The following is a 19,592-nucleotide window of genomic DNA, read 5'->3' on the forward strand; positions in this document are numbered from 1 at the left end:
CCGGTGGCACCGGGAATGACTGACAGGCGGAAGGAAGGGAAGGTACAAATCTGCAAGGCGCGTGTGTGCACACACGGAACGACACAGAGAAAGTTGGCAGGGACACAGGCAGGCAGAGAGACAAAGACACAGAGTGACATGCCCAGAGCCTCCTCTCCCCAGCCCCAGCCCCAGCTAACTGGGCAGGTGCGTACCGCAGAGCAACAGAGACAGACGGGGCCTCGCTGATCGGGAGCACACACTGGGGACCAGGCGCTCCGTCTCCGGAGAAACTCGAAAATCTATGGCCAACCATCACACAGAGCCCGAGAGCAGTCTGGTCTGCAGCCCATTAAATTCTGAAACCACTACGATCTGAGGGTAGCTACCAACCGGGAACCCTCAGGATAAAGAATAAAGTCCTTTCTGTTCCTGTGTGACGAGTCCTATATTTGAGCAACTTTCCTCAGAAGTAATACTTGCCAGTGCCAGGTTAGCAAGGGGCCTGGGCCCCAAAGAGCACTCTCCACTCCCAGCACAGGGAGGCCCACCGAGAAGGGAAGCTACCCCTGCTTAATTGTCGGATCGTCCATCCATTGCCCCTCCCTCCTTCCTTCCCTTGCTATCCTCCAGCTCATCTAGAACACTCGTCTACCCATCACCCAATGAGTACTTCCTATTTGTTGGAACCCAGCTCTGAGAGGACGAGAGGTGATCCAGGAAACAAGGGATGGGGAGGGAGGAGCTTTTCCGTTCCCAGAACTTTGCTGTCCTGTAGATATAGTGGAGATGGTACGATACAAGGATCCCAGAGACATATGACGATGGCCTCCCATGGCTGGAGCAGACTGATGCCCTCATGATGTACACGAGTTATAAAATCAAGATCCACCTCGGTCTGTCTGTTCACATCTGTCAAGTTCCTGTGATGACAGACAGTTGGCTAGAGCCTCCAGTGAGATTTGCAGACCCACCCAACCCTCTTCCAAAGCTCTCAGAACCACCTCGTCATGGCCTCACTACCTCCCCACCAGATTTCTGGAGAAGGGACAAATCTGTCAATTCTTGATGAAAAATAAGCCAAGTTCCATAAGTTGCCAAATCACTCCACCAGTCGGACCACCGGGAGTCCAGACACCTGGTCTATCGCTTCTGCTCCTTGTGGAAGGGTGTAAGGGAGCAGGGCTAGACAGGATTCTAGGAGGTCAGCTTACCCACCTGCCTGCTTCCAGAACAACACACAAGCCATTCTGAGGAGTGAATCTTTGAAAGACCTCCGAAGTCTTCACAGCTTCCTTTATGTTCTCTGGGGCCTGGTGGTCTTGCCATCCCCCTCTTGCAACACCTGCCCCCTGCCTTCCATTTGGCTTCTATGGGGATGGAGAGTGCTGGCCGCCATCTTCTGCATATCAATTTCTGTGACCACCTTTGAAGGCTTCCCTAGAGCCTTCTCTTCCAGGATGCCTCATGCTGGCTCAGTTCCTCACTGGCCTCTGACAGGCTCTCTGAGGAACATCCGGTGAACTCTGTTTTGAGAGCCCTGCCAGGAAGGGGGCTGGCCCAAAAGGGACGGGTGGGTGGAGAGGTGCCTCTCTTTCATGACAGTGCCATGGCTTGTCCACACTGACCTCTCCTCCTGCTCCTCTAGGAGGAGGCTTCCCGGGGTCATTGAGTGGTTCCTGGGCTCTGGCATCTTGTCCTCAGAGAAGCTGAGTGGGGTGTCTGACTACCATGCTTCCCACCCACCTGCCCCCGTCCATGAGCTCAGATGGTTAAGCGTCCGCCTTCTGCTCAGGTCATGATCCTGGGGTCCTGGGATCGCCCCCTGCCCCGGGGGCAAGTGCACTGCCCATCCAGGGCCTCTCCCTGCGCTCTCTCCCAGGCCTCCGCCTGTCCTTTCTCAACTCTGATGCAGTCTACCGAATGGTTGGTTCAAAAATCCACAGAGCCACTGATTCTTGCTCTGGCCTGCATGTTGTGTGCAGGCCCCTCCTTTCCTGCCGCTTCTTTATCATCCTCAACCACAGTTCCTTCTCCTCCCAAGCTCCGGACGCATCAGAGTTCCAATCGTTAGGCCATTCCCGCTCCTGCAACACACATCCAAGCCAAGACCAAGAGGCCCAGAAATGGAAAGGCGAAAGGCAACAGGAAAAGGGAGAACAGTGTTCCACGTTTTTAGGCCACTGGTTTCCACCAGCTGCAACCTCACTTTTTATTTTATTTCATCCTATTTTTATTTCATTTCATTTTAAATGTCAGATGCATTTTGGAAAAAAAAAAAAAATGGGGGTATTATGTTTTATTTGAAGCTCCAGCCATCTGAAATTTTCAGCTGAGTTGCTGATTATCCAAGCGGTGGGCTGGTAAAAACTGGTTAATTTCCCGCCTCGGCTTCCTGACGGGTTTGCTCTGGCTCCAGGGCACGGTGGGCAAATGCCGCCATGTGAGGAGCCTCGGCCAGGAGCACGCCACTGTGGGGCGGGTTGAGATGTCCTGCAGCCCCTGAGACCCGGGGCTGGCTCTGGGGGGAGGAGGATGCTGGTGAGCTGGCAGGGATGGGGAAACCCCAGCAAAATGCACAGAGAGCCCCTCCAGGTCTGGCACGGCCCTCTGCTGCACAGCGCTCCTCAGGGAGCCAAGGACTGTGCTGATGTCATATGGTAGGAGTGAGGAGAGTGGGAGGATAGGGGCTGAGCACCATTTCCCAAAAGAAAATGCAAAAAGCAGAGACAAGTGTCGGCCAAGGGCAGGCTGTATGGAGCAAGTCTTCTAGCTGGCTGCCCAGAACCTGGGGCTGGCTGAGCTCTGAACAAAGGTGGATATTGCATGGACAGATGAAGGGTGGCTCCTGGGCGGGGCCCCACCCCCCACAATCACTGTTGCCACTTACTCTTCCAAACCCTTCTGGGCTCCAAGTCTGTCCATCAGAGTTTGGAACTGGGTCTCTTCATCTTCATCTGTGTCGCCCACGTGCTCTTCCCCTCTGGACTGATAGACCTTCTCTTCCTGGAGCCGGGTCACCTGTTCACCTGCCTCTTCCTGACCCGGCTTATTCTGGCTGAAGAAGAAGTGACCTGGGGGATACACGCCACAAGGATCTGAATTGGGCAATCCATAAATACTCACTCAGGAAGACCTTTTCCTTCTTAGTTGCCGGAAATCACCGGAGGCTCATTTGAGAGAAGAAAAGGGGACTCCCCCCGCACCACCACTACAGCATACATTTTGGACACCATCTCTTGGGTTTGGGGACTTTGTCACTTCCATGGGATTCTGAGACATGCTAGAGCCTGGGAATGGAGGTCAGTGTTACAGCACCTTTGTGGTCCTCGAACCTTTGAAGTCTGGCTTAGAGCTCATGTCTTCCTTGATTTCCTCTCTACATAACCAGAACCTCCCCTCCATCGACCTCCAGCAGCAGCCTGACTGCTCCATGACATCGTCGAGCCATTCCCACCACCAGGACCACGGTGGTCCACGTTTACAAGTGACTCCGCAACTCTGGGTGCGCCTTGTCCATACTCACACTGCCTGTAACACACGGCAGTCTGTCTTACACTCTCAAGGCGACTGCAAGCTCCTAGAGCTCAGGAGGAGCCTCGGGTTCTTCCGAGCAAACTCTACGGTACTTCGTATAAGGCAGATGTGTGGTGAAACTTGTCTGCTGACCCATACTGGTCCCTGCTCTGATCGATATCTGATCAGTATCTCATCAGATGGGTATCCGGTTTCTCAATCTTGTTCGTGAATCTCTGTCTCTTTCCTCTTGGGTACCTTGAGAATGACTGCTCTATTCAAACCCTCTAGAAATTCCTCTGGTGGTGGGCTCCCCTCAACCTGGAAGACTCAGCCAGACCCAGGTTGAAATGAACCAGGCAGCCATCCCACTGTGTTGTACACTGTTGTCATCGAAAGGAAAGGAGATGTAGAGGCTGGAAATGTCATTTTGGCTCCCCCCCCCCTTTTTTTTAGATTTTATTTATTTATTTGACAGAGAGAGAGATCACAAGTAGGCAGAGGCAGGCAGAGAGAGAGGAGGAAGCACGCTCCCTGCTGAGCAGAGAGCCTGATGCGGGGCTCGATCCCAGGACCCTGAGATCATGACCTGAGCCGAAGGCAGAGACTTAACCCTCTGAGCTACCCAGGTGCCCCTTGGCTCCCCCTTTTATGCCAAGCTTGCCCTTCTCAGGTGGGAGGGGATCTGGCCATGACCGTGTAGTGGGCATGGAGAGAACAGTGGTACAAACAGCAGACGTGGACACAGAAAGGAGGCCCAAATAATCCAGAGCCTGGAAACTTCTGGAGGGCAAGGAAGCCTGGGCTATACAGACTACAGATCTGGTGGTGGACGCGGGAACCTCTCACAGCTTTAGGTAGATGAATATCCTGGGGCCCCAGCACCCATCGGAACTTACTAAATCCAGTGGTGAACTCCTCTGGCGTCAGAAAGCCATTGCCATCAGCATCCAGGGCATCAAACACATCCTCCAGTTCCTCCAGGCTGAGTGGTAACTCCTCATGGAGCCTCTGAAAACAATCCAGACTGCGGTGGTCAACATTCAGATCATCAGGGAGGGGCGGCCTGGAACTGCAGAGCTTGCTGCTGGAAGGGTCTAGAGTTGGCTCTGTCCTACAAAGACCCCGTCACCGCCCTTCTCTCTCCCTTGAATGTTACGACTACTTATTGGGTGCCTACTGGTGTGCAAGGCAGTTTGCTAGATTTATAAATAAATACATGTTTATCAATATGTTTATAAACAGGTGTATTTGTATTTAATTCTCATGACAATCCTTTAGGTGGGCATTATTATCTCACCTTATAGATGAAGAGTGAGGTTCAAGTTCCCTGCCCGAAGGTCCCCCAGCCTATAAGGGGTAGGGGTCACACTCTCAGAAGCCTTCCCTGATGGAGGCACTCATGATCCCCGGGCCCCAGCATCAAGTTTGACAGTTTCTGTGGACATGCATTTTGATCCTTTAGCTCCGAGGGGATGCTGGGTAAGCCCTCTTCTTCCGTGTAAGTGACCCACACCCGTCACTCCAGGCTGTGCTCCCTTCTTCTGCTTCCTACTGGTTTTCAACTAATTCCCGAAAGGATGTTAACTGCCCCTGGCCTAAGGGATCAACCCCCACAAGACCATGTGTGTTCTAAAGGGGAATTGGACAAGACAGTGTGCAAGGAAGTTATAAATCAACCCTGAAGCTGAGTCCTGGCCTGACTAGGACCACACAGGATGGGAGGGCCGGGACCAGCTGCTGGGACGAGGAGCCAGTGGCTGAGTTCCTGATGCTTCCCTCTAGCCTTCTGCCTGATGTGCCGTGGCCCCAGGCCAAGGCTGATTTGCATTGTTGAAGTGAGTGTTCTCTTAGACCCTAATAACCTAAGTCTCCAAACGAGGACTCCCCAAGGGAGTTCATTACGGCCCAGCTGACCCTCCCCCTTCCTCCCTGTTACCTAAGGGAGAGCTACACAAAATTGTCCACATGCAAGTGACTGACAGCTGAAGACAAGGAACACGGGGCTGTAGGAAGGAAGATATATACCCATCTGAACAATGAAAACGAGCTGGCAGGTGTGAAAGCCCATAACATAACTTGCAAGAACACTTGGCTTGATCCTATGGCAATCTTCTAGCTCATAAGCCATAAAGTTTAATTTGGCAGGTCGTACATTAAGGGAGACTGCAATGCAAAGTGGGAAGATAGGATGATGCGGAAGCCATTTAGGGGAACTGAATTAAATATGAATGAGTTTTTTTAGAAAGGAAGGGAGTGAGAGTGTGTGCAAAGATTCTAGAAGTGCCTCTGCTTAGCATACAGCAGAATCGCCGGCTTATCAACAATCCATAAACCAGCTGTCTCAAAAGCCACAATAAGAGAATGTGGGGTGAGGAGTGAGTCAATTTTACAAGGAGGAAGCTTATTAGCTCCATTGGAAACCAAAGGCATCACATGGGAGGGAGAGTCAAAACCCGAGCGACTCTGGACTCTGGTCCATTCCTCGGGGCCATCCTCCCTCCCTCCCTGCTGCCAGCCTGCGGTTGCCAAATCTGATCCATGGTGTGCTAGAGCTAGAAATGGCTGCAAGGGGGCTGCCGAGGTTGGTGGGACCCTCCCTTTGCCTTTCACCAAAACCACCCCACATGCGGGGACCCTTCCTCTCATTAGCTGTCATACCCCACCTTTAGGCTCCATTCCTGAGTCTAGCACAAATCCTTCCATCACCAAATCCCAGGCTCTCTGGTCTACAACTCAGGCTGGTTTCCTCTTTCTGCTGTCAGTGAAGCTGGGGAAACGATATTAGATCCTCCCTGTAGTTCTTACCCTTCCTGTGATTTTTTTTTTCCTTCCTGTGATTCTTAATCACCATAATCATCTCTTATTTATCTCTGTTCTCAGAACCTGCAAGCCATGTAAAACCAGCTCATTCTGGTCTTGTCCCCTGGGCACCTGGTGTCTACATTTTCAACTGAGGTAAGCGGAGTGAAGGGGGACAAGATGATTCATTCCACCGATCGGCTAGCCTGCAAGGCTCCAGATTTGCCTAAAGTCACAGTGGAGACCGGCGCTGGGATTAAAGAGTTGACTTCGCATTCAGGGCCTCAGCTAGCGTCAAATGGTCTTCTACCATGTTCTCTCTGGAGTTCCTTACTGGGCATTAACCATTCCCTGCCTACCCAGCTACCACCAAAAGTCTCTCTTGCCAGCAGCGCCATGCCCCAGGCTTCCAGAGATCCTGTTCGCTTTGTACATCCTGTTTCACTTCCATTCCCATCTGGAAAGGCGGGCGGGGGAAGGAGGAGCCATGGGGAGGAAGTCAGCTCGCCCTCTTTACGCCAACACGTCCCATGCCCACGGAGCTCTGTAGAACCCCACTGCTTCTTGCAGACCTGCCTCCCTCCACCGCCGTCAAGCTGGCTCTGAAATCCTGCCCCACTCAGGCTCTGCAGCCCCCGGGGCAGGCCAGCCTGTCTGAGTCCCCCAAACACAAGTTCCTTCTTTCACCGGTCTCGGGTGAAAGAAGGAACTTTGTATCCTGATAGATGCGACTAGTTGGTGAATGTCAGCTCCTTCGGTGGACTGGAAGCTCTGAGGCAGGGACCCCGTTAATTTTCACTCACCATCCTCTTCCCGGGGAGCTCAGTGCTGACCCACGTGGAGTATTCAGATACTGGTTGAATGAACGAGTAAACAACTGAGTGCTAAGAGTGATGGCAGGAGACCCCGAACTCTTATCTAGGGAGCACTGGTCTGGACTCTCATACTTCTGATTGTGACCAGGAGCACACCTGCTGATTCTCGGCAAGGTCTTGTAGATGGGATGTTTTCCAGGACCTGGAACAGGAAGCAATCCTGCAGCAGTGCCAATGGCTGGGACTCCCAGAACCACGGAGAAATGTTGTCTTCTGCGGCTCATCAGCTGGAGCCCCTAACCTTCCTGGCCACAAGGCCAGTAGCACGCATTTTGCGGCTGAAAATGAATGGGTGCACAGCCTCCAACACGTCTTTGGGAAACTCATTAAAGAGAAAACCAGGGGCACCCGGGTAGCTCAGTGGGTTAGGCATCTGCCTTCAGCTCAGGTCGTGATCTCAGTGTCCTGGGATTGAGTCCCAAGTTGGGCTCCCTGCTTGACGGGGAGTCTGCTCCTCCATCTGCCCCTCCCCCTTGCTTGTGCATGCTCTTTCTCTCTCAAATAAATAAAATCTTTAAAAGAGAGAGAACCAGAAGAAATCCAACTTTACAGCCAGAATTAAAGTCTCCCTCCTTTGGAGGCTTCTACGACATTCTGTTCGGATCTCCATTTCAGCACCAACCATTCTCTTCTCGTACCAAACATCTTCAGGATGCGAATTCGAGGTACAAGAGATGAAATCTACCTTTAAAGCTTTGTGCTTTCACGTGCTTGGCTCAGGCTGTTCGGTGTAGCCTAGGGTTTCTTAACCTCCGCACTATTGAGATCTTGGATGCTTCCTTCTTTGTTGCGGGATGGAGGGGGGCTGTTCTGGTCATTATAGGATATGCAGCGGCAGAGGCCAGTAACACCTCCCTCCTTAGTCATTTCAGTCGAAAATATCTCCAGATGTCACCAAATGTCCTCTAAGAAGCAAAATGGCCCCAGTGGTGTGGACCAGACACAAACAACCACAGCACCAGCTGGGAAGGAGCGGACGGCTCCTTCTTCAGCATGAGCGCCTTTTCCTTATCTCCAAGGAAGCATAAGACAACTTGCACTTAAAATCAACGTATGATGGTTTGGCTGTTCTAGAAAATAGTATTGTGGTTCTTAAAAAAATTAGAAAAAGAATTACCCTATGATCCAGCAATTGCACTTCTGGCTACATCCCCAAAGCACCGAAATCAGGGACTCCGAGTACTTCACACCCTTGTTCATAGCAGCGCTATTTTCATGCAAGGGCATGAAGCAACCCAAGTGTCTACTGAGGGAGGAAAGGACCAGCAACATGCGGTATTCAGACAGGTAAAATGAACTATTAGCCAACCTTACAATGGAAGGAAATTCTGAGCCTTGCTACAACATGGATAAGCTTTGAAGACATCACGCCAAGTGAAAGAAGCCAGTTGTAAAAGGACAGATACTGTGTGACCCCACTTATACGAGGAACTTAAAGTAGTCAAATTCATAGAGGCAGAAAGTAGAACAGTGGTTGCCAGGAGCTGCGGGCAGAAGGCAATGGGAGTTAGTGTTTAATGGGCGCCGAGCTTCCATCTTGGAAGATGCTAAGAGTTCTAGAGATGACGGTGGTGAAGGGTGTATAACGTGAATGTGTTTAATGTCATTGAGTTGCACACTATAAAGGGTTAAGATGGTAAATTTCATGTGGTGTGTACTTTGCCAGAATTTTAAAAAATCACAGTGTGGAGGACGTCTAGGACTGAGATAAGACATGGGGCGCGAGTCCCCACCTCACTCTCCCAACACACATGCATGTACATTTATGGAGGGATTTCCAGGTCCTATTCTCAGAGCCAAGTGCTCTCTGTGCACACACTCATTTAATTCTCTTCTAATGCTGGGAGGCACTATAAATAATTCACAGATGAGGAACTATGGCCCAGGGGGCTTAAGAGACTCACACAAATTCACATACCACTACTACGTGAATTTGCAGATTCAGGGTTAAAACTCGGTTCAATTTGCTCTAAAAATCCTAGAAAGTCTTCTTGTTAACCTAAACCAGGAACCATGTAACTTTTTCTGTAAAGGACTAGATAGTACATATTTTAGGCTGTGCAGGCCCCTGGGTCCTTGTCACAGCTCTTTAGCTCTGCCATTGTAACACAAAGCTGCCAGGAACGCTTTGCAAATGAAGGAGCAGAGCTGCGTTCCAATAAAACTTTATTTGCACAAATAGGACCTATTTGGTTGGTTTGCCTACTCCTAGATTATTTTTAACAGTTTGGCTAGTCTAGGAACTCTAGGCAGTGTTGGGAGGCAGGTACCTGGCCTTGGTAGGTCATCATTTCACTCGGAAAAATCAAGGAAACAGAGTTTTTGAGGCTCTAGGTTTCTTCAGAGAGACCTCCTGCTCATGCTGACCCTGTCTCCCTCTCTGGGCTGAAAGAGTTCTTTCATGCCCTCCAACCTGGCTTCTCATGTCTCTCTGTCCCTTGGAGGCAGGACCGACTTCTGCTTGGGGCCCTCAGCCTCATGACTCTGCTTGTCTAGGACTGTAGCAGACTTCACCCCACAAAGCAGTCTTCACCCCAATTCTGCCCTGGAGTAATCCCCACGAAACCCAGGGAGGTTCTTCCTAGAGGATGGAGGGAGATTTCTCAAACTGCTGCCTCCAGTCTGTTCACACAGGCTGGTTCTGCCATCCGCCGACCCTACGGTAGAATGTCTGCACCTGGAGCCTGAGCATAAGGCTTGCACCCCTGCCCTCCGTGCAGCCTGCCTCGGGTCCCTCCAAGTTGCACCAGGGTCCTCAAAGGAAAAAGCTTCTCCTGGACTCTGCTCCTTTCCTTCTATGGTCCCTGCTCTATCCGAGTGGGCTGGCTCCATACTGCCAGGGCTCAGACACTGTGGCAGTCTTGTGGAATGGGCTTGTTCCAACTCTGCTTCTCCACCCGCTTCTTCTGGCCCTTAGGTTGGCCCTGCCAGGTAGATCATGGCCTCTCCTTCCTTGAGAGCCATTCCCTGCTTCAGAGGGTTTTTCCTGGTGGCTGGATCTGTGTGTGTGTGTGTGTGTGTGTGTGTGTGTGTGTGTGTGTGTGTGTGTACCTTCTGAGCTCTTCTCCCAGTTCCTGTGAGGCTGGGCTGGGAGCTGAGGGTGAGCAAGGTGGTGGCAGCCAGGTCTGAGAAGCTGGTCACCAACCAAAGTGGGGTGACCTCCTGGCAAAGCAGCTTTGTGCAGGAGTGATGGGCAACAGACAGATGCCTGGAGGTTATGCCCAGGTGGACCGGGGGGCACACAGGGTTTCCACAGAGAGCCCAGGATGGCTAGGAGTGGGTTATGATTCTCCCCGCATTTCTTTCCAGCCCATCTTCCCCCAGACAGGAAAGCAACAGAACTGCTCTTAATGGCACTTTCTCAGCCGACAGAACTAAACATTACAAATGCTTCACTGTCCACAGTACATAGAAGCTTCGGGGAAAAAGGAGATGGTAGGAATAAATGCCATGGATGCCAGGAGTAGGAGGTCTCTCCCCTTCTCCTGCCTGGGTCGGGAGCGAGGACGGAGGAGGAATGCAGCTGAGTCGGTATCTCTGGAACTCAATGTTTATTTCAGCTTGATCCTTCCGGGTCAAATACAAAGGATGTCTTACAATTTACACTTTATACCTTAAATTTACCATGCCTCTTCCTCCCTTCATTAAAAAGTGGGCTTCAGCGGGCTTAACTGGAATATATTCAGAGTAAAGTGCTGAGCTGCACCAGGCGTATGGCCCAGAACTGACCCTCGGCAAATGCGAATACCCTTTTCTTTCCAGAAGGGATAATCAAAAGTTAAGCATGCCATTAAAACTGCCACCACCAGCCACCACGACCGCAGACCGATGAAGGCGATTACAAAGTTCACAGACAGGGTACGTCAGATCAAGGTTTCCTCAAAGCACGTTGAGTCTGACTTTCCATGGGGAGTGCGATTTGGGGAATGAGTTCCAGTGACAGAAATACACTGGGGGGTCAACTACTGAAAACAAGGGTGTTCTGAGCTCACTTGCAGGCTAAGCGGGTCCCATCCTCCGGGTCTTTTCCCTCAATTTGTGCAGCTATTGTATGGTGGAAGAGTTCTGGGGTCACCCGAAGCCTGAAAACACCATCCTTTGGGGCCCGGGAGAGAAAGACTCACCGCCTTTCTGACAGGTCACCAGCTCAGCTCTTCACAGCTCTCAAGTGTGAGCCCACACGGGACTGGTGCCCACCAGGGTCTACATCCCCCTGCCCATACTCAGTGTATTCTGAAAAGCTAAATTTTAAAAAAGGAAACTTGAGCACTGCAAGACTTCCCTTCCAACAGCTCGGTTATGTATCCCTTCCCCGCTCCCCAAAATGCTCTTGACCAAGCAAATGATGGGAAGGCTGGGGAAGTGCTGCTCGCAGCCTGTTCTGGTTGAGGATGCATTTTATTTACTCGTGTCAGTTGAAATCATGACTGCAGCATGAAGGACTTAAGTAAGACCCCAGAGTAAGCTTTTAACACGAATGGTAGAAAGGCACTAGATGAGAAGTTGGCAAAACTAGGCCCCCGAGCTATACATCGGACCCACCACCTGTTTTTTTTTTATGGCCAGGGACTAAGAATGGCTTTTATATTTTTATTACATTTTTTATTCAAGTATAATTAACATGCCACGTTGTCTTAGTTTCAGACGTACAATGTCATGTTAAACGGTTGAAAAAAGAAGCAGAATATTTGGTGACACGTGAAAATCGTATGAAATTCAAATTTCAAGAGTCCATAAATAAAGTTTTATTGGAACAGAGCTGAGCTCATCTGTTTACATGCTGCTCGTGGCAGCTCGAGGGGCAACATGGTGTTGAGCGGTCATGGCGGTGCTCACAGCCCACAGGATCTCGAATCCTTACTCTCTAGCCTGTTACAGAGAGTTTGCTGAGCCCTGCGCCAGGCAATGGTGCGCACTGGGGTTCGGCAGTATCTCTCTTGGGACCTACTGACAAGGGGCTGAGTGCAGTGGGTGTGAGGGCGAGGGGCAGATAAGAGGAGCTCCAGAAAGGCCTTCCTCTCCTGCCGTTGCACCTGTCACTGGGCCTGCTCCGAAAGCACACACACAGCACTCTGGCATAGCTCGGGGCTCTGCTGTGAAGCCACAGGCTGGTGCCTTTCCACTTTGTCTCCGAAGGTTCTCCGCCATGTCTTACCCAAGTCCCTTATGATGCTGTCGCCATTTCCCACAGTCCTGGGAGTTACTGAGTCGGAGAGGGGAAACAACCTCCAGGTCTGACGGCAAGCAAAGGCCAGAAAGGGAGCGAACCCAGGACATCTGGCTCCCAGCAGAGTTTGGTCTAGCGCCTCCTTCCAGGGAAGAGTAGACAGCCTCTTTTTCTGCCCCTTAACCCAAGACCCATGCCATTTGGCATTACAGGTGGGCAGGACTCTTACCTGCATGTCCCTCCTGGCGATGAAGCCCTTGCCTTCTGTGTCGCAGGTCTGAAAGAATTCCCATGCCTTGCTCCGCAGTGCCACCTCGAGGGGACCCAGGCAGGCCCCACTCTCCTTTGCACCCTGGCCAGGTCTCTGGGGTCTAGAGACCACTCTCCTGTCAGGGGTAGCCATCCGGGTTTGTCAGTTTCTTCAAGTCTTTGCAGAACCTGAACACAGAAGATGAGAGAGACAGTGGTGTGGTGTGGATGGAGTGAGGGTGCCCGCCTCTCTTAGCAGCCACCTCCTCATTAGCAGCTCAGGACAAAGGGGAATGTGCTGTGATCACAAAGAGATTAGCCAGCCCATCAGAGAAAGAAGAGGGGGGGAAAAGAAAACAGACATTTCCAGATTGAAAGGAGGTGGGTGGGTAGAGGAAGCCTGAAAACAATTTCTCCCCATTTAAACTGACAGTGACGAAACAGATCCTGCTAGACGAGCTACCATTTATTGAATGTTCACTCGGAGGCAGGCGCCAGGCCTCGGTCTCCTATACACATTTTCTCACTTACTTCTCACATCCTTCTGAAATAGATATCATCATCATCCCGTTATTGATGTTCAGACATTGGAGTGACTTGACCAGGGCCAAAGAGCAAGGTAATGCAAAAAAGGAGATTTAGATCCAAGCTTATTGAACGTGTATTTGCTCTTAATCCTATATTGTCCTGACACTTCAGCACTCCCAAGGGTGGACAACCCTCCTCACTCAGATGCAGCATCTTCTAGGTCATTCACAATCAACAAGCTCTTGGTGGGCCCCTAGCTCATGCTGCAGACCTCCTCGGGGTCCGTGAGCCTGCAGATGAGAGCTGATGGATGGAAGAGTGCCAGGTCCATAAGGAGCTACCTGTTCTCCTGGACTTGCCAGGTGTAGTTGGGGGACACCCAGGGCTGTCTCCAGCCAACACAGAATCACAAATCCTATGCACTGATCTGATTTTGAAAGCCCCTCCAGGAGTCTTTTCAAGGGGTGCATTGTGATGTGATGCTGTAGAAGAAGGTTTGCAGAAACCTGCCTCTGGTCTGGACTCAGCTCCTTAGATGACCTTGAACAAGTCAGTACTTGTCTGGTCTCTGTTTCCTCATCTGTGTAATGACAAGACTGGACCTATTTGTACTTAAGGTCCCTTCTACCTCTGTCTGTAAGTTTATGAAATTTCAACCGAAGAAATTTTTCTTAATACAAAAATTGGGTTAATATGATGAAAGGCAATATCACAATCCTTGGAATTTTCTATCTCAAGACTTTCTGGGAGTAGGCTAGGTCCACATTTTCAGTATTTGATAGCATTTGAATGTTAAAATTAAAACACAGATACACACTATAATGCACTTAGGGGAAATGCAGAAAATGAGGTTCTAAATTGTGTCTCTTGTGCCATGCTCAGAAAAAAGGTGGAAAAGTCACTGCATTAGCAGGGGAATTTGTCTGATTATCTGAGCCCAGGGGTCTGGCTCAGTTACACCATAAGTCCAAAATAATCTATGATTTCAGTCAACATTTTCCACCTGCCAGATGTGTCAAGAGCTGTGGGCCCAGAACTAGAAGATGACTCCTGGTCTTAGGAATGCACTGTGTGAAGCAGAACCCAGATAAGGTACAGCAGACTTCTCCTTCTCGTTCCATCTGGCAGGATGATGGGCTCCCATCGGACTCCTCTGACCAGCCACCCCACTCCTTGGGAATTGAGTGTTTCTCTTCAGCCCTACAAAGTGTGAACTACCCATTACCTAATCATAGACAGATTTAACATTCTTATTCTCTCTTCCCAGAGGGAACTAACTGCCTTAGTTATCAGTCCCAAGAGAGTGGAGTTGTTTCTGTTCAGCTTATGTGTATTGCCCAGAACATCTACGTGCAACTCTGAGCTTAGGAAGGGCTTTGGGATAATAATAATGGTAACATCTGAGCTTCTGTAAATGCATGAGCAGAGCTGTCTATGTCTTCCTGCTACCTAGCCAGGACTATCTCAAGGTCTTTGCCATCCAGTAGTCCCTACCCCATTGCCACCTGCTGTTCTCAGAAGACTGGACTAATAACACCTCTCATTCCTTGAGGGTTTTCTCTTGTCAGCCCCTTAACATCCTTTATCCTGATAGAACCTGATATCCCTCTGTAAGGTAAGTATGATTAAAATCCTCATCCTCATCATACAGATGAGGAAACTGAGTTTGGGAAAGGTTAAACAACTTGGATCAAGGTCTAGTATAGTTAGAGACCTTATGTACTATACCACATTGCCTTCCTATCATGGGTCCCAGCTATGGCCTTACTCTTAATGGTCTGTCACCAACAGATAATAACCTAAATCACCTCCCAGGGACATGTTCATCATTTTAACATTTATCACTCATTCCTTCACTCATCCATTCATTTTTTCACTCATTCATTCTCATCTATTGATTACCCTGTAGCAGGCTCTGGGCCAACACTGAAAAATGGAAACACAAAGAAGACATGGTCCCCTCGTTAATGAATGAGCTTCCAGTGGTGGGATTTCAGTCACAGTAACTGGCAGTAAAGGAGGGTATTTGGGGTTAGATCCAATCTCCCTCAAAATAAGACTACATAGCAATGTGAGCTTAAGTAAGCTCCTGAGCCATTATGGGCCTGACTGACTGGTGAGCAGTCAGTTCTATGTCTGACTGTATCTGGCTCTCTGCCTTCCCTGACCCATGTCACAGATGATGCGTGGCATGAGACAGCCAATCTAAGATTTCCAAAGCACCAGCTGTAAGCAATGCCTAGATGGGTACCAAGTCTTATTTGATGTTAACCCCAGTTCCTAGCCCAGAATAAGGTAAATAGTAGCTCCTCATCGATTGTCTATTGAATAAAGGAAGACCAATTTTTGGCTGAATTCTTTGCAAGGAGGCCCCAAAACATTTCTATTTCATTCAGAGAGCTCTATAGGTGGGATTTTTTATCTCATAAAGATTAAGTTCAGACTTCCATTTCCAGAAAAGGTGGAGTAAGAGGGACTGAATTTACTTTCCCAACTGAAATAATAAAAAATCCAAACAAAATAGATTTTTAAAAAATGCTTTTGAAGACAATAGCCATCAGGCAATGAAGGACAATGAGCCTTCGGCAGGGTCAGGACTAGGCTGAGCTAATGACTCTCGGTACCTGTACTTGCACAACTCTGTGAGTGTCTTCTTAAGGTTGAGACACCTAAGATTTAAAGAGATTTAAAGAGAAATCCATTATGAAAACCGTGTATCAGAGAGCAATTATCTTCTTAAGTTTTGTACCCTAGGGCCCTTACTCATCTCACCCTAGCCCAAAGCCTGTCTTGTAACAGAAGGGAAACAAACAAAAGGCACCCTATTATTGCCTAGAGAGTTTCCAGGCCAGGACACAGGAAGGGGAAATCCAGGCAGAGTCTGGCAGACTCTCCAAGTTGAGGTAACCCAACTATATGCTGCCCATAAGAAGTATAGTTTAAACATTATGACACAAATAGGTTAAAAGCAAAAGTCTAGAAAAATATATACCACATTAATACTAGCCAAGAGAAACTTTGCATATTAATATCAGGCACAATCTATTTTAGAACAATGAATATTAATGAAAATTTAAAAATAATTCACAATAATAAACAAGTCAATTCATCAATAAGATAATAATAATCCTAAATATTTATCACATAAAAACAGGGCTTTAAAATGCATGAAGCAAAAACGGGTAGAACTGCAAGGAGAAATAGACAAATCCACAGTCCTACTCAAAGACTTTAATATCTCTCTATCAATAACTAATAAAACACGTAGATTGAAATCAGTAAAGATACAGAAGTAAACAACACTGTCAATCATCTTGACCTAATTGACATTTGTAGAATACTCTATCCAACAAAAGCTAAATACACTTTCTTTTCAAGTGCACATGCAGTATTTACCAAGATGGTCCATATCCTGGTCCATAACACAGTTTCAATAAATTTTAAAGGATTCAAGTCATATAAGCTATGTACTTTAACCACAGGGAACGGCATAAGAACCAATAACAGAAAGACCTCTGGAATATCCCCAAGTGGGGCGCCTGGGTGGCTCAGTGGGTTAAGCCTCGGCCTTCGGCTCAGATCATGATCCCAGGTCCTGGGTTCGAGCCCCACATCGGGCTTTCTGCTCAGCAGGGAGCCTGCTTCCCTCTCTCTCTCTCTCTCTCTGCCTGCTTCTCTGCCTACTTGTGATTTCTCTCTGTCAAATAAATAAATAAAATCTTAAAAAAAAAAAGAATATCCCCAAGTCTGTGAAAACTACATAACATATTCCTAAATAACTCGTGGGTCAAAGAAGAAGCAGAAAGGGAAATGAAAAAGTATTTTGAACTAAGTGAAAATAAAAGCACAATATATCACATTTGGTAGGTTATTGCTAACATAATACCCAGGGAAAAAAATTATCTAGACACACGTATTAGAAGAGAAGAAAGATCTCAAATCAATGACCTCAGCTTCTACCTTAAGAAACTAAAAAAAGAAGAGCAAATTATACCCAAAGTAAGGAGAAAAAAATACTAAGAGTCTAGGCAGATATCAATGAAATAGAAAACAGAAAAACAATAGAGAAAATTAACAAAAATAGAACCTGGTTTTTAAAGATCAATAAAGAGAGAAGACACGAATTGTAATAGCAGAAATTTGAGAGGTGACACATTGCAAATTCTATAGACATTAAAAGGCTAAGAGAATGTATGAACAATCTTATGGCAGAAAATTTGACAATTTAGATGAGATGGACAATTTCCTTGAAAATCACTAAATATCAAAGCTGAGTCGAGAGGGAATAGGTAGGGGCGCCTGGGTGGCTCAGTAGGTTAAGTCTCTGAATTCAGCTCAGGTCATGATCCAGGGTCCTGGGATCAAGCCCCGAATTGGGCTTCCTGCTCAGCAGGAAGCCTGCTTCTCCCTCTCTCATTCCCCCTGCTTGTGTTCCCTCTCTCACTATGTCTCTCTCTGTCAAATAAATAAATCCTTTTTTTTTTTAAAAAGAGAAAATAGGTAAAATGGGTAACACAACTAAAGAAATTGAACAGACAGTGACAACCCTTCCTACAAGAAAACTCATGGCCCAGATAGATGGCTGTATTGAAGAACGCTACAAATATTTATTTATTTATTATTATTATTTTTTATTTATTTGACAGATCACAAGTAGGCAGAGAGGCAGGCAGAGAGAGACAGGAGGAGGAGGAGGCAGGCTCCCTGCTGAGCAGAGAGCCCGATGCGGGACTCGATCCCAGGACCCTGAGATCATGACCTGAGCCGAAGGCAGAGGCTTTAACCACTGAGCCACCCAGGCGCCCCGAATACTACAAATATTTAAAGAAAAATTAATACTGGTTCTATGCAAACTCTCCAGAAACCAGAAAAATATGACATTCTTCCCAACATACTCTATGAGGTGAGGATTACCTGCTACCAAATCTGGACAAAGACATTACAAGAAAAGAAAAAGATAGGCCAATATCTCTCATGAACACAGATGCAAAAATTCTTCAGGAAATTTCAGCAGATTGAATCTAACACTCATATATAAACAGAATAAATACATCCTGACCAAGTGGAGTTCTAGCCCAGCAATGCAAAAATGGTTTAACATTTGAAAATCAATAATGTAATTCATCATCTTAACAAATTAAAAGAGATAACCCTTATGATCATCTCAGTAGACGCAGAAAAAGCATTTGACAAAATCCTACATCCACTCCTGATGGGAACTCTCAGAAAACCAGGAATAGGAAGGAGTTTGCCCAACCTGAAAAAGGACATCTACAAAAAACAACAGCTGATACCATACTTAATGGTAATAAGCCAGATGCTTTCCCCCTATGATCAAGTAAAAGACAAGAATGTCTACTCTTAACGCTTCTATCTAACACTATGTTGGGGATTCTAGCCAGTCTGTTGAGGCAAGAAAAGAAATAGAAAATGACCAGATTGGGCATGGAAAAAGTAAAATTATCTTAATTCCCAGGTGACACGATTGTCTATGTAGAAATTCTGCTGAAATTCACAAAAAGTTACTAGAACTAATAAGTAAGTTTGACAAGGCTAAGAGTTACAAGCTTTCTCTACAGAAATCAATTGATTGATTTCTGTACAGCAGAAACAAAAACTTAAAATTGAAATAAAAATATCATTTACAATATCATAAAAAATACGAAATACTTAGGGATATAGCTGACAAAAATGTATGATATCTATATACAGAAAGCTTCAAAATATTGATGAGAGAAATTAAAGCAGACCAAAACAAGTCAGTAGATATTCATGTTCATGGTTTGGAAGACTCAGTACTATTAAGATGTCATCTCTCCCTAAATTCATCTCTAGATTTATCTCAATCTCAATCAAAATCCCAGCAGGCTTTTTATAGAAATTGACAAGCCAATCTAAGATTCATATTGACATGCAAGGGGCCTAGGATAGCCAAAACAATTTTGAAAAAGAACAATATTGGAAAACTAACACTATTTGATTTCAAAACTTATTATAAATCTATAGTAATAAGGGCACTGACTATGGTACTGGCACAAAGGTAAGAAAAAAAGATAAATAGAACAAAATAGAGAATGGAGAATCCAGATATATATATATATATATATATATAACTGATTTTTTACAAGAATGCAAAGGCAATGCAGTGGAGAAAGGATAATCTCTCTAGCAAATGGGACTGGAATAATTGGATATCCATTTGCAAAAAAAGAATGTCAATGCGTATCTTATACCACATACAAAAGTTGGCTCAATATGGATCACAGACCTAAATGTAATGGCTAAAAATATAAAAATACAAGGAGAAAACAGCCTTGTGACCTTGGCTTGGGCAAAGATTCCTTAGGTACAACAGCAATAGCATAATATTTCAAAAAATTGATAAATTGGACTTCGTGAAAATTTAAAACTTCTGTTGTTCCAAAGATACCATTTAAGTATAGATAGGGAAAAAATATTTGCAAAGCATGTATCTG

The 19,592-nt window shown here is 47.1% G+C and overlaps 1 protein-coding gene across 16 annotated transcripts in view; it reads right to left on the minus strand.

The window, feature by feature from the left end:
* Positions 1 to 19,592, minus strand: part of CRACR2A (calcium release activated channel regulator 2A) — a 131,438-nt gene that overhangs the window by 69,477 nt on the left and 42,369 nt on the right. For 14 of the 16 annotated variants that reach the window (XR_007129406.1, XR_007129408.1, XR_007129407.1 and 11 more), the window contains 3 exons: positions 12,569 to 12,777; positions 4,395 to 4,506; positions 2,870 to 3,053 (listed from right to left, as the gene is read on the minus strand). Coding sequence is in view for 2 of the 16 variants with exons in the window: in XM_047741225.1 (XP_047597181.1) it covers positions 2,870 to 3,053; positions 4,395 to 4,506; positions 12,569 to 12,742 (470 nt within the window). In the remaining 14 variants the exon portion in view is untranslated. Of the gene's footprint in view, positions 1 to 2,869; positions 3,054 to 4,394; positions 4,507 to 7,100; positions 7,315 to 7,857; positions 8,161 to 12,568; positions 12,778 to 19,592 lie in introns of those variants that run through there. The other 2 variants (XR_007129413.1, XR_007129412.1) reach the window with 2 other exon arrangements.

Source organism: Lutra lutra, chromosome 8 (assembly GCF_902655055.1).
Source record: "Lutra lutra chromosome 8, mLutLut1.2, whole genome shotgun sequence".
Classification (NCBI taxonomy): Eukaryota; Metazoa; Chordata; class Mammalia; order Carnivora; family Mustelidae; genus Lutra; species Lutra lutra.